We start from the raw sequence: 23,220 nt of genomic DNA, 5'->3' as shown, positions 1-23,220 counted from the left end.
GACGCGCAGGCTCAGTAGTTGTGGCTCACAGACCTACTTGCTCTGCGGCATGTGGGATCTTCCCAGACCAGGGCTCGAACCCGTGTCCCCTGCATTAGCAGGCAGACTCTCAACCACTGCACCACCAGGGAAGCCCCCACTACTATTTATTGTTGAATAGAATTTCACTGGATGAATAAACTACAATTTGCTTATCCATTTACCAGTAGAAGAACATTTATTTTTTCCTCCTACTTTTTGGTTATTGTGAATAAGACTGCAATAAACATTTGTGTAAACTCTGAGTGGACAATAAAAAAATTGTTTAAAGTTTTTGACTTTTATTAATAACACATTTTTAACAAGTCTTTTAGCGCACATGTGCACATATTATTTTGGGGTATATAATTAGGAGTGGCATTTCTGGGTCATTGGGTATACATATGTTCAACTAGAGTAGATAATGCTCAAGGGTTTTTTGAAGTTTATTGCCCATATTTGATGAAAGATATGAATCTACATATCCAAGAAGATCAAACCTTAAATAGAATAAATTCAGAGATTTATGCTGAGAAACATACAAGAAATTTTTCAATAAGATTAAGAGCTGATTTCTCATCAGAAACCACAAAAGCCAGAAGGCAGTGGGATGATTTAATCAAAATGATGAAAGAAGAAAACCTGCTGATTAAGAATTCTATATAGCAGCAGTCCCCAACCTTTTTGGCACCAGGGACTGGTTTTGTAGAAGACAAGTTTTCCACAGACAGTGGGAGGGGATGGTTCAGGCGGTAATGTGAGCAATGGTTCAGGCTGTAATGTGAGCGAGGGGGTGTGGCAGATGAAGCTTTGCTTGCTCGCCTCCTGCTGTGCAACCCAGTTCCTAACAGGAGGAGCACCAGTACCAGTCCACGGCCCAGGGGTTGGGGACCCCTGCTATATAGGGCAAAAGTATCCTGAGGAAGTGGAAACAACCCAAATGTCCAACAACTGATGAATAGATAAATAAAATGTGATTTAGCCACACAATGGAATATTATTCAGCCATAAAAAGTAATGAAGTACTGTTATATGCTATAACATAAATTTACCTTAAAACCACTATGCCAAGTTAAAGAATCTAGATACAAAGGCCATGTATTTTACGATTCCATTTATATGAAATGTATAGCATAAGTAAATCCATGGTGACAGAAAGTAGCCTAGTCATTACCAGGGGCTTAGGGAAGGGGAGAAGAAATAGGAAGTGCTTACTTAATGGGTATAGGATTTCTTTCTGAGGTGATGAAATGTTCTAGTGTTAGTTAATGATGATGGTTGCACAACATTGTGAATGTACTAAAAGACTTTGAATTGGATTAGTTGTATTCTACATTATAAAAATCAGTTGAAAAGAATATGTCTTCAGTGGTAGGATTTTTAAGACCATGGCACCTGGAGTTAACTCTAGCAACAAAGTTTTTCTAATCTCAAATATTACCACATGGCTGCCTACTTAATGTATAGTTAAGGCTTTACACTTTAAAATATTTAAACTGGTAAATTTATATTATGTGAATTTAACTCAATTTTTAAAATTAATGATAGTATTCAATTATAAATTAAAGAATAAAATAAATATTTCTGAGTCCATGTGATATGAATAAAAATAGGGGGAAAGGAGAAAGGATAAATCTTATTTAAAGCATTGCAATGAATAAATATAGAAAGAATGAAAAAATGGAAATCACCATTAGAACATCATGGTAATATTATTGCAGGCAAACCTGTCTTTTCACGTGCTTATTTACCACCTGTATATCTTCTTTGGTGATCTGTTACTGAATAGATCTGTTCAGATTCTATTGCTCACTTTTTAATGAGTTGTTTATATTTTTAATGTTGAGTTACAAGTTCTTTATTGGATATGTTAAAATATTTTTTCCCCAGGGTGTCTTTTGCAGAGCAAAATTTTTCATTTTTTTAACATTGAGTATCAAATTTTTTTAATAGACCATGCTTTTGGTTCATATCTAAAAACTCATCTCCAAACCAAAAGCATATAGATTTTCTAATTGCTTTTCTTCTAGTTTTATGTTTTATATTTAGATCTATGATCCATTTTTGAGAATTTTTGTGTAAGGGCTTAGATATGTATTACAAATATTATTACTTTTTTGCCTGGACGTCCAATTTTTTCAGCATTATTTGTTGAATTGGTACTTTCTCATTTAAATTGCCTTTGCATTTTTTGTCAAAAATCAGTTGACTATATTTGTGTAGGTCTATTTCTGGACTCTTTATTCTGTTACACTTCTCTATGTGTCTATCTTTTTGCCAATACCACACACTCCTTTGATTACTGTAGTTTTGTTGATTGATTGGTTGACTGTGGATCAATTCCTTTTCTCCCTCTAGCTCTATTGAGGCATGATTGGCAAACAGAGTTGTAAGATATTCATTTATTCATTTAAAAAATCTAAAATCTAAATATATTGTGTATATAAATTTAAATTGTGTAATTTAATATATATGTTAATTAGATATATTTATATATTGTAACCTGATTGCCATTGTAGCAATAATTAGCACCTCTATCATGTTATATAATTATTCTTTGTCTTTAGTAGTTGGAATAATTAAATTCTAGCCTCTTAGGAAGTTTGATGATTATAATACAATATTCACTATACTGCATATTAGATCTCTGGGGTTTATTTACTACTTGTTGTAAGTTTGTACCCTTAAACAACATCTGTCCTGTCCCCCTAACCCCCATCCCTTAATAACCACAATTTTATTCTCTGTTTTTACAGTTTTGGCTTGTTGAAATTCCACATATAAGTGATATCATACAGTACTTGTCATTCTCTGATTTATCTCACATAGCATAATATTCTCATGGTCCATCCATGTTGTTACAAATGACAAGATAGTTCTATTTTTATTTTTTTGAGGAAAGTCCCTTTTCTCCACAACCTTGCCAACAGTTACTATTTGTATACTTTTTGCTGATAGTCATTCTAACAGGTGTGAGGTGATATCTCATAGTGGTTTTGATTTGCATTTTTCCAATGATTAGCAGTGTTGGTCATCTTTTCATATGCCTGTTGACCACTTGTATATATTCTTTGGAAAACATGTCTATTCAGGTTTTATGCCCATTTTTAAATTGGATTGTTTTTCTGATATTGAGTTGTAGAGCTGTTTATATATTTTGGTTATTAACTCCTCATTGGTCATATCACTTGCAAATATTTTCTTTTATTCAGTAGGTTGTCTTTTCATTTGGTCAGGAGTTTCTTTTGCTGTGCAAAAGCTTTTAAGCTTAGTTAGGTCCCATTTGTTTACTTTTGCTTTTGTTGCTTTTTTTAGGAGACAGATCTAAAAAAAAATAATTGCTGCAATTTTTGTCAAAGAGTGTTCTGCCCCCGTTCTCTTCTAGGAGTTTCATGGTTTCAGACTTTATTACATTCATATCTTTAATCCATTTTGAGTTTATTTTTGGATATGATGTTCTAATCTCATTCTTTTACAGGTAGCTGTCCAGTTTTCCCAGCATCACTTACTGAAGAAATTGTCTTTTCTCCACTTTATGTTCTTGTCTCCTTTGTTATAGATTAATTAACCATAAGTGTGTGGGTTTATTTTTGGGCTCTCTGTTATGTTCCATTGATCTACGTGTCTGTTTTTGTGCAATACCATTCTGTTTTGATTACTGTAGCTTTGTAGTATAGCCAGAAGTAAGGGAGCATGATACCTCCAGCTTTGTTCTCTTTTCTCAAGATTTCTTTGAAATTTCAGGGTCTTTAAATTTTAGGATTATTTGTTCTAGTTCTGTGAAAAATATCGTGGGTATTTTGATAGGGATTGCATTAAACCTGTAGATGCTTTGAGTAGTATGGACATTTTAACAATGCTAATACTTCCAATCCATGAACACAGGATATCATCTTCAATTTCCTTCATCAGTGTTTAATAGTTTTCAGAGTATTAGTCTTTCACCTCCTTGATTAAATTTACTTCTAAATATTCTATTCTTTTTAAAAAATTTTATTGAAGTATAGTTGATTTACAATGTTGTGTTTCCATTCTTCTTGATGCAATTTTAAATGGGATTTTTTTGCTTTCTTTTTCTAAGGATAATTTTCTTTATTTCTTCTTCAAATGTTTCATTCTTAGTGTATAGAAATGCAACTGATTTCTGTATATTGATTTTGTATCCTGCAACTTGACTGAACTTTTTGATTAGTGCCAACAGTTTTTGGTTGAGTCTTTGGGATTTTCTATGTACAGAATCATATCATCTGCAAATAACAACAGTTTTACTTCTTTCTTCCTGATTTTGATACATTTTATTTCTTTTGTCAAATTGCTCTAGCTAAGACTTCCAGTAAAATATTGAATAGGAGTGGGCATCCTTGTTTTGTTCTTGATCTTAGAGGAAAAGCTTCCCATTTTTCTCCATTGAGTATAAATACTAGGTGTAGGTTTCTCATACATGGCCTTATTATATTGGGTATGTTCCTTCTATACTCAGTCTGCTGAGGGTTTTTATCATGAAAGAATGTTGTATTTTGTCAAATGCTTTTTCTGCATCTATTGAGATAATCATGTGATTTTTATCTTTCATTTTACCAATGTGATATATTACATTTATTGATTAATGTGTGTTAAACCATCCTTGTATACCAGGGGTAAATCTCACTTTATTGTGATTTATAATCCTTTTTATGTGTTCTTGAATTGGGTTTGCTAATATTTTGGGAATTTTTGCAATCTATATTAATCAGGGATATTGGTCTGTACTTTTCATTTCTTGTGGTATCCTTATCTGTCTTTGGTGTCAGCATAATGCTGGCCTCATAGAGTGAGTTTGGAAGTATTCCCTCTTCCTCAATTTCTTGGAAGAGTTTGAGAAGGATTGGTGTTAATTCTTCTTTGAATGTTTGGAAGAATTAATCAGTGAAGCCATCTGGTCCTGGAGTTTTCTGTGTTGGGAGGTTGATTACTGATTTAATCTCTTTACTAATTATCATTCAGTTCAAATTTTCTATTTCTTCCTGATTCAGTCTTGGCAGGTTATGTGTTTTTAGAATTTTATCTAATTTGTTGGCATATAATTGTTCATAATAGTCTCTTTGATCCTATGAATTTCTATAGTATCAGTTTTCATGTTTTCTTTTTCATTTCTAATTTTATATGTGTTTTCTCTCTCTTTTTTTCTCAGTCTAGCTAAAGGTTTGTCAATTTTGTTTATCTTTTTGAAGAACAAGCTCTTGGTTTTATTAACCCTTTCTATTGTTTTACTGGTCTCTATTCCATTTATTTCCATTCTGATCTTTATGACTTCCTTTTTTTTGCTAATGTTGGGCTTAATTTGTTCTTCTTTTTCTTGTTCCTTGAAGTGTAAAGTTAGGTTGTTTATTTGAGATCCTTCTAATTCTTAATATTATATGTATTTATTGCTATAAACTTTCCTTTCAGAATTGCTTTTGCTGCATCTCATAATTTTGATATGTTTTATTTCCATTTTCATTTGTTTTGAGATAATTTTTTATTTCTCTATTGATTTCTTCTTTTACCCATTGGTTGTTCAGAAGGGTATTGTTTAATTTCCACATATTTGTGGGTTTTCCAGCTTTCCTCTTGTTGATAACTTCTAGTTTCATACCATTGTGGTCAGAAAATATAGTTGGTATGATTTCAGTCTTCTTAAATTTGCAAATATTTGTTTTGTGTTCTATCACATGTTCTATCTTGACAATGTTCTGTGTGCACTCAAGGAGAATGTATCAATATATTCTATTGCTGTTGGGTGGAATGTTCTATTTATGTCTGTTAAGTCCATTTGTTCTGGAGTATGGTTCAGTTTCAATGTTTCTTTGTTCATTTTCTGTTTGGATGGTCTATTCATTGCTGACAGTGGGGTTTTGAAGTGTCCTACTATTGTATTGTCCTATTATTGTATTGTCTCTTTCTCTCTTTAGATCTGTTAGTATTTTCTTAATATATTTTAGTACTCTGATGTTGGGTGCATATATATTTATAATTCTTATATTTCATGATGTTTTGACCCTTTTATTATTGTATAATGACCTTCCTTGTTTCTTATTACCATTTTTGGCTTGAAATCTATTTTGTCTGATATAATTTTGGCTATACTCACCTTCTTTTTGTTTGCACTTTTAAAGATATCCTCTTTAATCTCTTCACTTTAAGCCTATAAGTATCTTTAGAGCTGAAATGAGTCTCTTGGAGGCAGCATATAGTTAGTTGGTCTTATTTTTTTATTCATCCAGCCACTCTGTGCCTTTTGATTGGTGAAATCAATCCACTTATATTTAGAGTGATTATTGATATGTAAGGACTTACTACTGTGGTTATGTTGCTTGCTTCTGATTTTGTAAAATTGCGATATATCATGATGATTTAAAATATGTATGTTTTGTGAAAGAATTCCCCTCATCTAGTTAATTAACACATCCATTACCTCATATACTTATCTTTTTGTGTGTGAGAAATTTATGTTTTACACTCTTAGCAAATTCCAATTACACAACACAGTGTTATTTATTATATTTATCATGTTATACATTAGATCCTCAGACCCTATTCATTTTATAGCTGAAAATTTGTACCCTTCTACCTGCCTTTCCATATTTACCCCACTTCCCACCCCCCACCAGCTCCTGGAAACCACTTTTCTACTCTCTGTTTCTATGACTTTGACTTTTAAAAATTTAGATTCCACATATAAGTAATGCCATGCAGTATTTGTCTTTCTCTGTCTGGCTTATTTCACTTAGCATAATGCCCTCAAGGTCCATCTGTGTTGTCACAAATGACAGCATTTCATCCTTTCTCATGACTGAATAATATCCATTGTACATACCTTCCACATCTTCTTTATCCATTCATCTGTTGACACACATGTTGTTTATATATCTTGGTTATTATGAATAATGCTGCAATGAACATGGTGGTGCATGTATCTTTTTGAGTTTAATGTTTTCATTTCCTTTGGATAAATACCCAGAAGTGGAATTGCTGGATCATATGACAACTCTATATTTAATTTTTTGAGGAAACTCCATACTGGTTCCATAGTGTCTGCACCACCCTCAACAGTTCACAAGGGCCCCCTTTTATCCATATCACTGCCAACACTTCTTATCCCTTGTCTTTTTGATGATAGCATTCTAACAGGTATGGGATGTTATCTTATTGTGGTTTTGATTTGCATTACCCTGGTAGTTAGTGATGTTGAGCACTTTTTCATGTACCTGTTTGTCATTCATATGTCTTCTTTTGAAAATGTCTATTCAGTTCCTCTACTCATTTCTAAATTGAATTTTTTCTATTGAACTATATGACTTATTTATATATTTTGGATGTTAACCCCTTATCAAATATATGATTTACAAATATTTTCTCCCACTCAGTAGTTTGACCTTTCCTTTTGCTGATGGTTTCCTTTGCTCTGCAGAGACTTTTTTGGTTTGACATAGTTCCTCTTGTTTATTTTTGCTTTTGCTGCCTTTGCTTTTGGTGTCAAATCCAAAACATCATTACAAAGACCAATATTAAAGAACTTACTTCCTATATTTTCTTCTGGTTTTATAGTTTCAGGTCTTAATTTAAGTCTTTAATTTATTTTGTGTTGATTTTTATGTATGGTGAAAGATAGTCATCCAGTTTCATTCTTTTGCATGTGGCTGTCCAGTTTTCCCAACACCATTTATTGAAGAGACTATCCTCTCCCCATTTTATATTCTCGGCCTCTTTGTCATAAATTAATTGAACATATATACATGGGTTTATTTGGGGTCCTTCTATTCATTGCTTTGATCTATGTGTCTGTTTTTATGCCAATGCCAAACTCTTTTGATTACTATAGCTTTGAATATAGTTTGAAATCAGAAAGTGTGATGTCTCCAGATTTGTTCTTCTTTCTCAAGATTGCTTTGGTTATTTGGGGTCTTTTTGTGGTTCATAAAAATTTTAGAACTTTCCCCCCCTATTTCTGGTAAAAAAATGCCACTGGAATTTTGATAGGGATTGTACTGAATTGCTTTGGGTAGTATGAACATTTTAACTATATTAATTCTTCCAGTCCATTAGCATGGAACATTTTTCCATTTATTTGTATCTTCTTCAATTTCATCAATGTCTTATAGTTTTCAGTCTACTGTTGTTTTATATTGTAGTAGGTCTTGAAATCAGACAATGTGAGTCCTCCAACTTTCTTATTTTTCAGAAAAAAAAATTGGTTACTCTAGTTACTTGCAATTTCCACATAAGTTTTAGGATTGTCTTCTCACTTTCTACCAAAAAACGTGGTGAGATTATGTCAAACTTACTGGTAATTTTTGGGAAAATTATCATCTTAGCAATATTGAGTCTTCTGGCATAAATATGATTTATTGCTCCATTTATTTAGGTCTTCTCTAACTTCTCATAGCATGTTTTGTAGTTTGCAGTGTACAAGTTTTTTTTACAGTTGTTATATTATTTCTATATTTCATATTTTGATACTGTTATAAATGGCATTTTAAAAGTTTTTTCAATTTTTTTGTTAGTGTATAGAAGTATGATTGATATTTTTGAAAATTGTTATTGTATAATGCAACCTTGCTAAAATCACATATTAGTTTTATAGCTGTTTTGTAGAAGAGGTTGGATTTTCCACATGATGATCATGTCATTTTCAAACAAGGAGTTTTACTTCTTTTCTAGTCTCAATGACTTATTTTTTTTCTCAGGTTATTGCACTACTAGAATCTCCAGAGGAATATTGAATAGAAGAGGGAAGGTTGATTTGAATTGCCAAATCAGCATTACTATAAGTGAAAATCCATAGTGATGTTTTTATAAACCTTCCAGATGATTTTAATATTTACCCAGTATGGAGATATATTAACATACACAAAATTTCATTACTGTTGAGATATACTAATCTACTTCACTGTCTCCTCATGCACTTGGTTTCAGTTCCTTGGACGTGCCAAGTTTATTACCATATTAGGAATAGGGGTAATGTTTTTTGGTTTTTTTTTGTGGTACACGGGTCTCTCACTGTTGTGGCCTCTCCCATTGTGGAGCACAAGCTCCAGACGTGCAGGCTCAGCTGCCATGGCTCATGGGCCCAGCCGCTCCATGGCATGTGGGATCTTCCCGGACCGGGGCATGAAGCCGTGTTGCCTGCATCAGCAGGCGGACTCTCAACCACTGCACCACCAGGGAAGCCCAGGGGTAATGTTTGATATAGGGCATGACAGGATGAGCAGGAATCACGCTCTGTTTCTTGCTTTTGTTTCTCTAATCATGTTAGCACCCATCTTCCAGACTGACTTTCTCCACAAGTCAAGAACCTTGGCTGCTGACAGTTCTAGGCTCATGTCTTTCCAGCTTCACCACCTGAGAAAAAAGAGCTTATTATCACCTACCTCAGCTTAAACAAGCATGGCAAGGGACTCTGGTTACATTGGCTTAAGCCATGTGCTCACCCTCTGAACCAATCTGTGTGGCCAGGGTGTTAGGACTTTGTGACTGGCATGTCCAGTGTTAGGTGCCATGGCAAGGGAGGAAAGGTCCTACATCACTCATTTAGGCTACATGTTAGAGTAGGGAATGAGGCAAGGGGAGCAATGGTGCTCCATAAGGAAAGTGAGTGATAACAACATGGCCAAGTGTTAAATCACTGGGAACTTAGGCATTTCCTTGGTTTATGTCTGATACAGTTCTCAAGTGGTTCTTTCATGATGTTTCATGTATGAGATGTTAATACTTATTATTTTCAGGATATGAAGTAGAATAAGCTCAAAAGAAGCATTACACTGCTCAGCACTCAGTCGTGTCCATCCCTGCCAGGCCTTTCTTGTCAGCTTAACACACCTTCCTTGGTTGAGTGTACTGGCACTGCTGGACCTCTGCTGATGGTCTCTCTTTTAGCATCTTTTATAGGTTTCCCTACCTCATGGAGGGCTAAGAACTTTGCTCCCACACAAGGAGCATTTGAAATGTTAGATTCCGGAGGATATGCACACAATAGCACTTAATAAATATTTGTCATATTGAATTGAACCTGAAGAAATGAATTTACTAATGTGAAGTATGTAATGAAGGAGGGGAAGAGGGAGTCCAAGGTAAGCTATAGGGGAGCTTTGCACAGTCAGGTAAGCTTGAACACAGTGATCTAAAAATCACTTCAAGTAAATAGCTGCTTTACACCTGCATGAACCTGCAAGAGATTTTCTGTGACAGCAACCAGGTGAAGAGTTTATTAGCATCTCCCCTTCACTGGGCCACATTCTGTTGCCAAGAATGCTGATGATACCCTCCACTTGAACTGTAGTAAACAACAATTTACCACTCACATTTTAGGAATGTGAATGTTGCAACAACAAAATACTCATTGACAGACATTAATCACTTTCTGAGCCAAGAAGGATAAAAACTACACAGAAACAATAGAACCCAAATGACAGATGGGACTGAGGGGTGGTCAGGAGACACCTCATTGAGACACCTGTGATCATGCTGTAGACAGTCTTTCCTAATTAATTTCTCAAAGTAAACTAAAGCAAGCACATATAACATTTGTATTCCCAGTGCCTATCACTGCATTGGCAGAGTTAAAAGCTGATTTGGTAATGAAGGCTTTCTTCTTACCATCTAATTGTAATTAAATGACTAATTTGTCTTTCTCTCAACACCAGATTATAAATTCTGTGAGGGCAGGGATCACATTTGACTTGTTTACCCTCATTGCTCAAGATCCAGTGCACATAAGTAGATGCTTAGCAAATATTGTTGACATGAAAATGAAATGATAGGAAATCAGGAGAGAAGGGAATGATTGAGCTTCTACTGTGTGCCAGGCATTTTGATAGGTGCTTATGCATTACAGTAGGTACCTCACTTTTATTCCCCATGACAACTCTGGGAGATATAAATTAATATCATAATTTTACAGTTAAAACTGGGAAGGACAACTTAGAGTGCTGAGTATCAACTATTTGCTGGGCCCTACACTAGGAAATTTACATATATTATCCATATGTAGATATTCAAAATGCCCTGGAGTGTTTTTCTCCATACCTTACAAATTTACAGAAAAAAACTGGCATGTAGTTAATAAAAATAATGCTAATATTTAGATCCATATCTTCTGATTACAAATTGAGTACAAATAATTAAATGTTCACTGAATGAATTAAGGGATTAGTGGTTCTTATTAATTAATTTATTGATTCATAGATATTTATTTGCCCATAAAACTCTTATGAAAAGCAACTTTGCCAGTAGCACTTATTGTAAACAAAAATAATTTCAGGATCATTTTTCACCTGAAAAATCAAAATTTGTGCTTGAAAATCTCTTCTAAAATTTATTTCATCCTCTACTTACAGCTTGTATCACATTTAAATTATCTCTGACATAATTATTAAATCATAATCCAAGAAAACTCTTCATAAGATCTTTAAGTAATACACTCAAGTATTTAACAAGCCTCATTTATGTATATATATCTTGTTGAAACTCATTATATCTCCTTTTTTAATGGAAAATCCAATAAAAAGATTTTTAATATCTTATCCCTTATTTTACTGAATAGAATCCTGCCTTTATGTTCACTGTTATTCTGTAAATAAATCTGGACTTTTAAAGACTAATTTAATAGCAACAATACTATTTGTAACATACTTTTTCTTTTCTTGGCCTTAGGAAAATATTCTAATAATTTAACTATGAAATTACATACCCTTTCATTTCCCAGATCCACACCCTAAAGCCTTCCTTATTTTTTATTTATCTCACCAGTTAGCCTCCTTTAATGACATTTACTGACAGCTCATTCCTCTTCCTACTTTTCTGTTATAAGGTCTTACTTTTCAATGGAGGTCACAGTTTTGAAAGCTGTGCCCACAAATGCTTATATGGTCCTTTGGATGAGCTAAATCAAAAGGGCAATGAAAGGGATGCATTTTGCAACCAGATGGCTCTGTAATCCACAATTAATTTACTAATTTCTGCATGAAAACTAAAAAGATATAGTTTGATTACAGAATGTATTTCATATATATGCAAGCACTTAAAACCTTTCTAATTAGTATGCAAGGTCTAAACCAATCTCAAGAATTAGTGTCAGATTCAGAGCAGAATCTTAAAATATTGCTAATCCTTTTAAAATGTAAATGAATTAGGCATTTGGAGAATGCAAATCAAAATGGCAAATACCACTACATACCCATTAAAATAACTCAGTGAAACAGACAATTTTCTAGGAAAATACAAATGATCACAATAGAATCAGTCATAGGAAACCTGAATAGACCAAGAATTAACTTTTACTCAATTAATCAATAAGAAAAAGCTACTCCACTTGAGAAAATGAGTTAATGACATACTTTTTTGGCAGGTTGACAAAAATTTTAAAAGGACAGTAATATCTACTTTTAGTGATAGTTTAGGGAGACAAGTACTGTCATATACAGTTGATAATAAAAAGAGTTGCTGGGCTTCCCTGGTGGCGCAGTGGTTGAGAGTCCGCCTGCTGATGCAGGGGACGCGGGTTCGTGCGCTGGTCCGGGAAGATCCCACATGCCGCGCGGAGCAGCTGGGCCTGTGAGCCATGGCTGCTGAGCCTGCGCGTCTGGAGCCTGTGCTCCGCAACGGGAGAGGCCACAACAGTGAGAGGCCTGCGTGCCGCAAAAAAAAAAAAAAAAAAAAAAAGAGTTGCTAATACTTTCTTGTGAATAAATTGCCAATGTTAATCAAAAAAGGGAAAATTTTTTTTTTGGTCTCTGAAAATTTTCTTTTAGAAATTCTTCCTAACCAACTAAAGATGTAAATTAAGATTTTTCTATAGGCATGTTAATCATAAAGAACATTATTTTAAAACAGTGAAAACTTGGAAAGATTCTAGATTTCCTTGTATAAATTTTATTACATGAATATATGATCATTAAAAATGAACTGATATTTCAGTATGTTAATGATAGTGTTGAATTTAAAAGCTCTTATTATACTCTAAAGAAATCAACAAAATACAACTACACACAACAATATAGAGGGTTCTCACAAAGATATTTCACTAAAAGAAGTCAATCACAAAAAAATATGTATTATATTATTCCACCTATATAAAGTACATAAACAGGTAAAAACAATTTATGCTGTTAGAAATCAAGATAATGTTTAACTTTTGGGGAGATAATGACTGGAGGAGAACAGAAAGGGGTACCTGGGGATGATAGTAATGTTCTTTTCTGAATATTGGTCCTGATTGCAGGGATGTGTTTGTGAAAATTCTTCTAGCAAATGACAGAAGCCAAGGTTTTCATGTACTAAGCTCTAAAGAGGAGCCAGAAAATATATAAGTAAGATATTATGTAACATAAATACTTTAAATAACCCTCCTTGGCCTGATTCTAAATCCTCATATAAAAGGACATTGATAAAATAGCCAGTTCATTCTTCCCTTATCTCTTCATTCATTCAACAGTTAATTATTGAGAATTTCCTGTGTGCCAAGTCCACTTCTAGTTAGTGAAGTGAGGAAAACCATTAGGTCACTGCTCTCATGGAATTTATATTCCAGCTGGGAAGATAAACAATAAACATTGTAACATTGCATTGAAAATTAATATGTATCACTTAGTGTTAAAAGCTATACAGAGATTAATCCTTTGTCAGTTGCTTCATTTGCAAATATTTACTCCCATTTTGAGGGTTGTCTTTTCATCTTGATTATGGTTTCCTTTGCTGTGTAAAAGCTTTTAAGTTTCATTACATCCATTTGTTTATTTTTATTTTTATTTCCATTACTCTGGGAGGTGGGTCAGAAAGGATCTTGCTGTGATTTATGTCATAAAGTGTTCTGCCTATGTTTTCCTCTAAGAGTTTTATAGTGTCTGGCCTTACATTTAGGTCTTTAAACCATTCTGAGTTTATTTTTGTGTATGGTGTTAGGGAGTGTCCTAATTTCATTCTTTTACATGTAGCTGCCCAGTTTTCCCAGCACCACTTATTGAAGAGGCTGTCTTTTCTCCATTGTATGTTCTTGCCTCCTTTGTAAAGCAGCCCATGCAGCTCTTTATCAAAAAAAAAAAAAAAAAAACCCAAACAACCCAATCCAAAAATGGGCAGAAGATCTAAATAGACATTTCTCCAAAGAAGACATACAGATGGCCAACAAATACATGAAAAGATGCTCAACATCTAATGCTCAACTAATGCTCAACTAATCATTAGAGAAATGCAAATCAAAACCATAATGAGGTATCACCTCACACCAGTCAGAATGGCCATCATCAAAAAATCTAGAAACAGGGCTTCCCTGGTGGCGCAGTGGTTGAGAGTCCGCCTGCCGATGCAGGGGACACGGGTTCGTGCCCCGGTCCGGGAAGATCCCACATGCCGCGGAGCAGCTGGGACCGTGAGCCATGACCGCTGAGCCTGCACGTCCGGAGCCTGTGCTCCACAGCGGGAGAGGCCACAACAGTGAGAGGCCCGCGTACCGCAAAAATAAAATAAAATAAAATAAAATCTAGAAACAGCAGAAGCCAGTTGGAACCTGCGACATCTTGTAGTTGTCTGAAGATTCTTCAATCACTATGTCAAGCGACACAGATGTTTCTCTTCCTTCATATGATGAAGATCAGGGATCTAAACTTATCCAAAAAGCTAGAGAGGCACCATTTGTTCCCACTGGAATGGCAGGTTTTTCAACAATCGTTGCATATAGATTATATAAATTGAAGAGCAGGGGAAATACTAAAATGTCTGTTCACCTGATCCACATGTGCATGGCAGCCCAAGGCTTTGTTGTGGGAACAATGACTCTTGGTATGGGCTATTCCATGTATCGAGAATTCTGGGCAAAACCTAAACCTTAGAAGAGGAGAGGTTGTCTTGGTCTCACTGGTGGTGCTTGCTTTAGTTAGACATCTCATATTGAGGTTATATGTTTATGTTGAAAATAAATTATTTGGGTCGGACAATAAAATGGTAATTTGAATACTGGCTTCCTTTCTTGCAGGCTTGATTTGCCTGGTGACCAGGTTACTGGTGACTAGTTCATTAGCTAGGTCATTCAGGGGAGTCAGATTAGCACAAAAACATGTCATTTTTAAATGCACTTGATAGTGGTACAATGTCCACCTTCTTAAACTCTTCTGATGAAATTAGTTGTAAAGAGGACAACATGCCAATCCTGATAATGCTCCCAGTTGCTGCAGAATATCATATGCTTTTGATGTAATATAGGAATCCTACTTACCCCAGTTAATTTAACTCTTTCTGACTGCCTTGTGGACTGAGTACTGTTTTAAGGGCTGGTTGGCTCTTGAGGAACCCTTTCAGAACAGTGCACAGAATACAACATTATAAACCTCCTGGCAACTATATGTGTGTTTTTAAGCCAAACCTAAAAAGCTGGTAAGAGAGCTGCTTTGAAGAGTATTTATTTAAGAATCATAGTTGTAAACATGAGAATAACTTAACTGTAGATCCCCATTTAGCTCTTTTGTAATTGTAGAATTATATTTTGTTGCTGTTATATTAGAATAATTTTTGTGTCATTTTGAAATAGAAATATGAATTTTAAGTGCTAATGCAAGGATAAATGAAAAACACTTTTTAAATGTGTGCAGTATGTTTATTTTCTCTGTAAGAATCATAAATGTTAAACTAAATAAATTGCCTATAATGGAAGTGATTTATGAGCAAGCTGGTTTGGTCAGACATTATACAAACTTTGGTATACTACAGAATGCTTTGTTGTACTTGTGAAATTCTCTTGTCTAACCTGAATTTACATTCCATGATGATAACATGGTAAATGTAGTGTTATTAAAGTAAGTGAACACATCAAAAAAAGTCTAGAAACAATAAATGCTGGAGAGAGTGTGGAGAAAAGGGAACCCTCCTGCACTGTTGGTGGGAATGTAAATTGATATAGCCACTATGGAGAACAGTATGGAGGTTCCTTAAAAAACTAAAAATAGAACTACCATATGACCCAGCACTGCCACTACTGGGCATATACCCTGAGAAAACCATAATTCAAAAAGATACATGTACCACAGTGTTCACTGCAGCACTATTTACAATAGCCAGGACATGGAAGCAACCTAAATGTCCATCAACAGATGAATGGATAAAGAAGATGTGGCACGTATATGCAATGGAATATTACTCAGCCATAAAAAGGAACAAAATTGAGTTATTTGTAGTGAGGTGGTAGGACCTAGAGTATGTCATACGGAGTGAAGTAAGTCAGAAAGAGAAAAACAGATACCGTGTGCTAACGCATATATATGGAATCTAAAAAAGCAGCACTGATGAACCTAGCGGCAGGGCAGGAATAAAGACACAGACGTAGAGAATGGACTTGAGGACACAGGGCAGGGGGAGGGGAAGCTGTGATGAAGTGACAGAGTAGCAGTGACATATATACACTACCAAATGTAAAATGGATGGCTAGTGGGAAGCTGCTGAATAGCACAGGCAGATCAGCTCCGTGCTTTGTGATGACTTAGAGGGATGGGATAGGGAGGGTGGGAGGGAGACTCAATAGGGAGGGGACATGGGGATATGTGTATACATATAGCTGATTCAATTTGTAGTACAGCAGAAACTAACACAACATTGTAAAGCAATTATACTCCAATAAAGATGTGAAAAAAAAAGATTTGGTACAAAAATGAAGAAAATAAATAAAAGCTATACAGAGAATTTTAAAACGAAAGATAGGATGGTGACTGAGTTGCTGCTTAGGACTCGGTTGACAGACATGGCCTAGCCGAAGAGATATTTAAACAGAGATGTGCAAAGAAAGAGTCAGTGATGAAAAATCAGGTATAAGGAACAGCATTTCAAAGAAAAAATGACTTCTGCATTTGACCTCAGGCAGCTGGGTGGGTCAGTGTTGCTGTTTATGTAGGAGTATGGGAAAGGCGGCCAGCTGATATAGGAGAGTAGAGAGGGGCTGCATTTCTCAAGTGTGAAATAAGTTTTTAGCTACTTTTGAATGAGTCTGGGCCTTAAAATATTTGAAATTAATTTGAAGGACTAAAGTAAAATCCTGGTCAGGTGTAAACAGAGCCATAGAAGCAGTTGGTGTTGGAGGAAGGTATTAGGCAGAACTATATTTATATCAACAATTTGAATGAACCTAAGTAGAAGATGAAGGCTAGTTGGGAGATTAATTAAGAGAAAATGTTAAGCCAAAGTTTGTTATTCCATTAACAATGAGGATATAATTCAAGATACTTTTATTAGATGGGGTGACTTAACATTACTGTCCAGAGGTATAACATTGTCTTCCTATAGTGTAAACTTTTAGAGTAAGGTGGTTACTGGTTCCTCTTGTACTTTTGTCGGCTCTGGGATTGATTCATTACAACTGATACTCTGGAGAAGACAGATTCCATGCTTTCCTTTAACAAATATTTTCTGAGCATAGTGATAGGTATAGAGGATATAATGTTAATAAGAGGTTGTTTTCTGCCCTCAAAAAGATCACCATCTGGAAAGAAATAAGGGAGAAATAAATTGTCAATTAAGACATAAAATGTTAAGTGTTATCCCAGGGGCAAGAATGAGGTGATGTGAGAGGAATTTAATCCAGTCAGAAGAGGGATTGGAGAAGTTAGGGAATGCTTCCCAGGGGAGTGATATCTATTCTAAGACTCATCAGATGAGCATGAGTCATTCATATGACAGCAGAATGTGGAAGTGGGTGGGTGATGGAGAGGGGGATGGAGATGTAGCCTGGGGATACAGAGAAGGTGGATGGAGCTCAGTATATACAAGTACAATGTGAGCTGTGAGAACTGTGACTGGAGTGGTAAACCAGAGGTGGAACATGAAAGACATTATCAATCATATCATGGGGCTTGAACTTCACACTGAGTACAAAGGAGAGTCGTTAGAAGGTTTTAAGTAGGAGAGTAAAAGCATCAGATTGGTACTTTAGAAAGACTCTGGCTGTATGGTGAAGAATGGTTGAAACAGGGCTGCATTGCTAGCACATATGTTGTGTGAATTAGAAAAACAACTTGTGAATTAGAAAAATGTGTTCCCTCTGGGCAGAGAAATGATCTAATAGTGCCCCCTCAACCTTAATCTTGGGAGCTGAGTTTGGACTGTATTTCACCCCTACTCTCCTTGCCCCTGACAAGGCTGGGTGATTTCAGGCAGGGCACAACCTACACAATGGTTCACAGTGGCTCTTTTTGCAAAGGGTTATGTAGGAGTCCAAGTGAGTGATGCTGGGGACATGAACTAAGGATAGAGACAGGTGGAGGACTTTTTGATATATTCAGAATTGACAGGATTTGGTAACTGGTTGCAAGAGGGTAAGGAAAGGGAGTGGAAGAGTTTCTGTATGTGTATGTGTGTTCAAATATTCATTACTTCATCCTTCCCTCACTCCTCTTTTTTTCTCTCTTCCCAGGATGAAGTTCTGTTCTCCAAAGAACTCACTGTACAGTTGAGGGCTGTTAGGGAGGCTTATGTCAAACACGTAAAGAAGTAAATGCATTTGGAAGTTAGATTCTATATGAAGAGTGGAGAGTTGGACACAAAAGAAAGAGTGCTCTATGCTGCCTGAGAGTGGGGGAGACAGTCAGGAAAGGCAGTAGGGGTGGGATTTTGAAAAGGGGGGGCATATGGTCAGGAGGCAGAAAAGGGAGCCTGAAGATGGTAGGATTAGAAATGGAGAAGGATGAAAGGGGTATGGTGTTCTTGATAAAGACCTAAAGACATAAAACAGTGTGGACATTTGGGAAACTGAAAGTCCTTGACTGATTAGATGTGTGACAACAGTGAGATGGTACAGTAAGAGACAGGGAAGTGGAGGCAAGGGCCGCATGGTGGCAGGCCTGGCACTCATTCATTTGACACACATTTTGGTCCTTTTGTCCTTGGTGCCTAGAAAAAGTGATGTAGAGTCATAGTCTCTACCTTTGTGGCATTAGTCTTTATTTTTAAAACAGTTTAAGAATTATTTTGGTTTTGTGCATTACTTTGTGGGCAATGTGGTAGGCATATTGGGGAGGGGAGAATCAAGACAGAGACCAGGTAGGGGGCATCTTTATCCAGGAGATGATGATGGATGCTGAACTGAGGCAGCATTACTGAAGATGAGGTGGGGAGAGACAAAGGTTAAGGAGATTTCTGTGACAGGACTTGTTGACTGATTGAATACAAAGTGTGAGGGAATTGTCGGGCCAAGGGATGGTCTCCTGGTCTCTGATTTGAATGACTGGGTGGTGAAATATTTTTCTTTCTCTGAGATAAGAAATTCAGAAGGAGGTATGGGTGAAGAGAATAGTTCAGTTTTATAGAATTATTTCGTTTCCTGACCAAAATTGACAAATCCATATCCAAACAGCTTTCTAAGCTACCTACATTTCCCATGTTGGCTCAAAATGTGTGCATGTGTGTGTGTGTGTGATGTTCATGGTGATGGGGCAGAGGGTGGAGGTGGAACTGAAATTCAATAGTGGACTTTCTTTGTTATAGTATTATTAGACTCTGGGACCTGGAGAGCAATGAATTGCTCTATGAAGAAGCCTGATAAGGTTCTAGGTATATATAAGACACTGTGTGTGCCTGTTTTTAATAAAAGCAGAAGATTTTGATAGTTGTGAGTTCTAAGTCTAACCAGAGCTTCCAATTATGGACTAAGGGATGGCTTTAGTTTCAATACCACCAAACTCCTACTTTTTAATTTCTCATATGTCTCTAGAACAATTTCGTGTGAAAGCCACTCTCTTATTTCCTGATAACCATGTGACAACAGATAGCACTTGTGTAGCACTTTGCTTACATTCCTCATGAAGTCAAACATAACAGGTATTAATGTGCTGATCATCATACAGATAATATTGAACAATACAAGGGACTGGGATCATAAATCAAAAAATTAATTAGCAACAAATATGATTTGACTATGTGTTTTACTAAAATGCTATTGTAGGTACAAAAGCTTTAAGACAACTTTCTGGTTTATGGAACAATATAAAGTGATTTGTAATGAATACTTACTTTTTCATATGTCAGCTCTAAGAGTAGGACTACTGCATGCAGATATACAGACTGTGCTTTGTGAAACTCCAGGAGTGCCATTCATATAAGAAATTATTTGAATGGATCTTTTTAGAGTTGTGTATATGGTGGTCCTAGATAAGATTTAGGGTTATGTGGAAACAGAAGACAGAAATGAAGGGAAATTCAGCTAGTCCAAGGGAAGAAGCTGTGCTAGGCACCAGAAGTAGAGGGTGATGGTAGGAGGGCTGATTGGAGATTAAGTCGAAGACTTGCCAAGAAATCCAGCATGGAAAATGACTGGACCTCTTCTTGCAGAAGCGAGAATGGATGATGGGGAGGTGAACACAGGTGTTATCTACAGGAGGGAAGGAAGTGGGAAGACAGCAGGAGTTTGCTCTCTAGAGAATGGGTATGGATGTCAGTTGGTTTGTCACCATAAATTTGTGCAACAATATTGTTTACTCTGATCACTATGAAATCAATTTACTGAGCAGTGTTTTCTCTTTGGGATATAAGCATGAAAAAATAATGTTTTTCAGTATCTATGTTCTAGTGTTTCCCCTATCTCATTGGGTACCAATTTCTATTACTGACATCATAGTCCAATTCTATTAGTATTGTCAGCTTTGAGTATTTGAACAGTTTTGTTTTTTTGATGGTTAGCACCCAATCCTATTCATTTTAAGACATGTGTCTTTTAAGACATGTGTCTTCAGGTTTCCTCTTTCCCTTCCTCTAACTCAGGCCAGACTTATGTCTCTGACTTGAAATAGGGGAGAAAGGAGTATACAGCCTCTGTTTCAATTGACTGCTTCTCCCTTTTCTTAGGGTTTTTCTGCTTGGGTCTTGGGGAGGAGAAATAGGAGAGGCTAATGTCTCCTCATAAGCCTGTTGTGTAGTTTCAGATGTCACTTGGTGGTAGGTGCCCAAAAGTTGTTCCCTAGCAGGTTCTTAGATGGGTTCTGTAAAGCTCTTCTCTTTACACAGTCTCTTGGCGTGAGAGATCCCAAGCGGATTAAGCCCAGTCACATTCCACAATTCTACTCAATCAGTAAGAAACTCTACACTTAATGTATCAAACATGCATGAAATCCTCAGTGCATGATGGTGGTCCCACTAGAAAATCTGTCTTCCCCACCTCTCTCCTGCCTATTTCTTCCATGTCAGCAGCATCAGGACTCTGCCCATCCAGTGGTTCAGCAGTGTTGGTGTGAGAGGATTACTAGCTCCTGACTTTGTGGCTTCCTGAGATGTACACTTTATTCAGGAGTATCCTTTTTGTTTTTTGTTTTTGTTTTTGGTTTTTTTGGAGTATCCTTTTTGAACACTGCACTTCCCCCAAAGGACAACTCCTTTCTCTCTCTCCTAGTCTTCTTACAATGGGGGTGGTTAGTGTAATGGAATTGCTGGGTGGTGAACTATAGCTTTGGATGACCTAGAACCTCTCACTTGCTATAAAGAGATATGGCTTGCAGTATTCTAAGTTTGGAATCTGGGGTACATAGTACCTTTTGTTCTCAGATTTGTGCCATCATAGCTGAAAGTGGAATCTGGGTGAGTACTAAATTGTATCCTGTTTCAATAGCAAAATTCACATGTTCAAGGCAAAACAGTGTGCTCCTGGGGAATCTGTACATAAATGAATGGTCAGTGGGTGGATGGGTGAGGCTTTTATTTGCAATGGGGTTGATGAATCTCATTCAGTGACTTGATGCTTCAGACCACTTTGAAAACTTGTAATTATTTATATCTTGTAATTTAATATTTGTCTTTTTGCTAGGCTTTAACTTCCATGGATTAAGAATGTCTTTTTAATTCACTACTTTTCCACAGCACCATAATGCAGAATGATGGCAAATAGCAGAAGCTTAATAAACTGACTGACTGACTGATTGACAGGTGGCCCTCAGTGCTAAGATCCCTGAGCTTGGGGTACAATAGTACAAAGCTTCTCAGCATGAGAGCTGCTGTGAATTGAACGCTACATTCAGGTGTGGGCCCACACACCTGCCACTTTCTAATGGGATTCACACAACACTTGGAGGTGATTATTAGTATCACATTTTTACAGAAGAGAAAACTAAGGTTTAATTCTATACCAAAGTCTGCCTCCAAAGAATTAACAATTAGAAAAATTTTTTTTTAGCATTTTTACATATATGTAGCTTAAAATATCAAATATTTTAAAATATTTATACTAAAATCTAACCTTTCCTTGTTCTACAAATTAAACCTTTCCTAACCATATATTCTTCCAATTTCTATTCCTTCTCTATGCTCTATTTCATAATCAAGATTCTTGAATTTTGTGTACATTCTTTCTCTATTTAGTCACACCACATTATTTCTTTACCATAATTACTCTTATTAAGGTCATTTGTAACTCTACGTTGTTATATTAAATGGCTGCCTCTGAGTGTCTGCATTCTCTATTCAAAGCTTCCTGCTTTCTCTCTTTTAAAATTATTTGTTTTAAAATTAAATTAAGCTAATTTATTTATGTTATTTATAATTATTATATAGTTATTTCTATTTTATTATTTATAAATTATTATTTTATTATTTATTTATTATTTGTCTAAGGCAGAGTCCACACTCTTCCACATAAGGAAATTCTTTGCTATTCCACAGTTGTCACCATTGCATACTTCCTTGTTTCAATTGGCCTTGCTGAGGCAACATGGAGAAAATTGAAGTTCATTTCCCAGAAACCACAAGACTTTGGTTAGAGTTGGTCAAAAGAGATATTTGTTTGAAATTTGGAAGGCAGAAGTAAACCAACAGCCATAACTGTCTGAAGGGAGGGGTGATAGGAGGCAGTAAGAAATAAAACCAGCAGAGGTGGGCTGGCATCCTTACTTTTCCCTACTCCATGTTCAACTTTTTCCTGACTGCTGGCTTTGCTGACCTATCATGATTCCAGACTTACCACAAGAAATCTAGCAACAAACTCCCAGAGGTGGTAGCTGTGCAGGGGTCACAGGCTACCACAGACTTTTTTTTTTTTTTTTGCGGTACGCGGGCCTCTCACTGTTGTGGCCTCTCCTGTTGCGGAGCACAGACTCCAGATGTGCAGGCTCAGCGGCCATGGCTCACGGGCCTAGCCACTCCACGGCATGTGGGATCTTCCCGGACCGGGGCACGAACCCGTGTCCCCTGCATCGGCAGGTGGACTCTCAACCACTGCGCCACCAGGGA

General features: G+C 36.1%; 1 protein-coding gene and 1 pseudogene across 2 annotated transcripts in view; one reads left to right on the top strand and one right to left on the bottom strand.

Moving 5' to 3' along the window:
* LOC307064602 (calcium-activated chloride channel regulator 4-like) overlaps window positions 1-23,220 on the bottom strand; it is a 149,585-nt pseudogene that overhangs the window by 63,595 nt on the left and 62,770 nt on the right. The window lies entirely within an intron of this gene.
* LOC307048372 (HIG1 domain family member 1A, mitochondrial-like) lies at window positions 14,568-14,861 on the top strand (the record flags this gene model as incomplete). Its single annotated transcript, XM_079697447.1, has 1 exon — window positions 14,568-14,861. Exon 1 carries the CDS (start codon window positions 14,580-14,582, stop codon window positions 14,859-14,861), a length of 282 nt encoding a protein of 93 aa, XP_079553573.1. The 5' UTR covers window positions 14,568-14,579.

Source organism: Hyperoodon ampullatus, assembly GCF_949752795.1.
Source record: "Hyperoodon ampullatus genome assembly, chromosome: 2".
In the NCBI taxonomy this organism is placed as follows: domain Eukaryota; kingdom Metazoa; phylum Chordata; class Mammalia; order Artiodactyla; family Ziphiidae; genus Hyperoodon; species Hyperoodon ampullatus.
The sequence above is the reverse complement of the archived record's forward strand: the minus strand, read 5'-3'. Positions and strand labels throughout refer to the sequence as shown.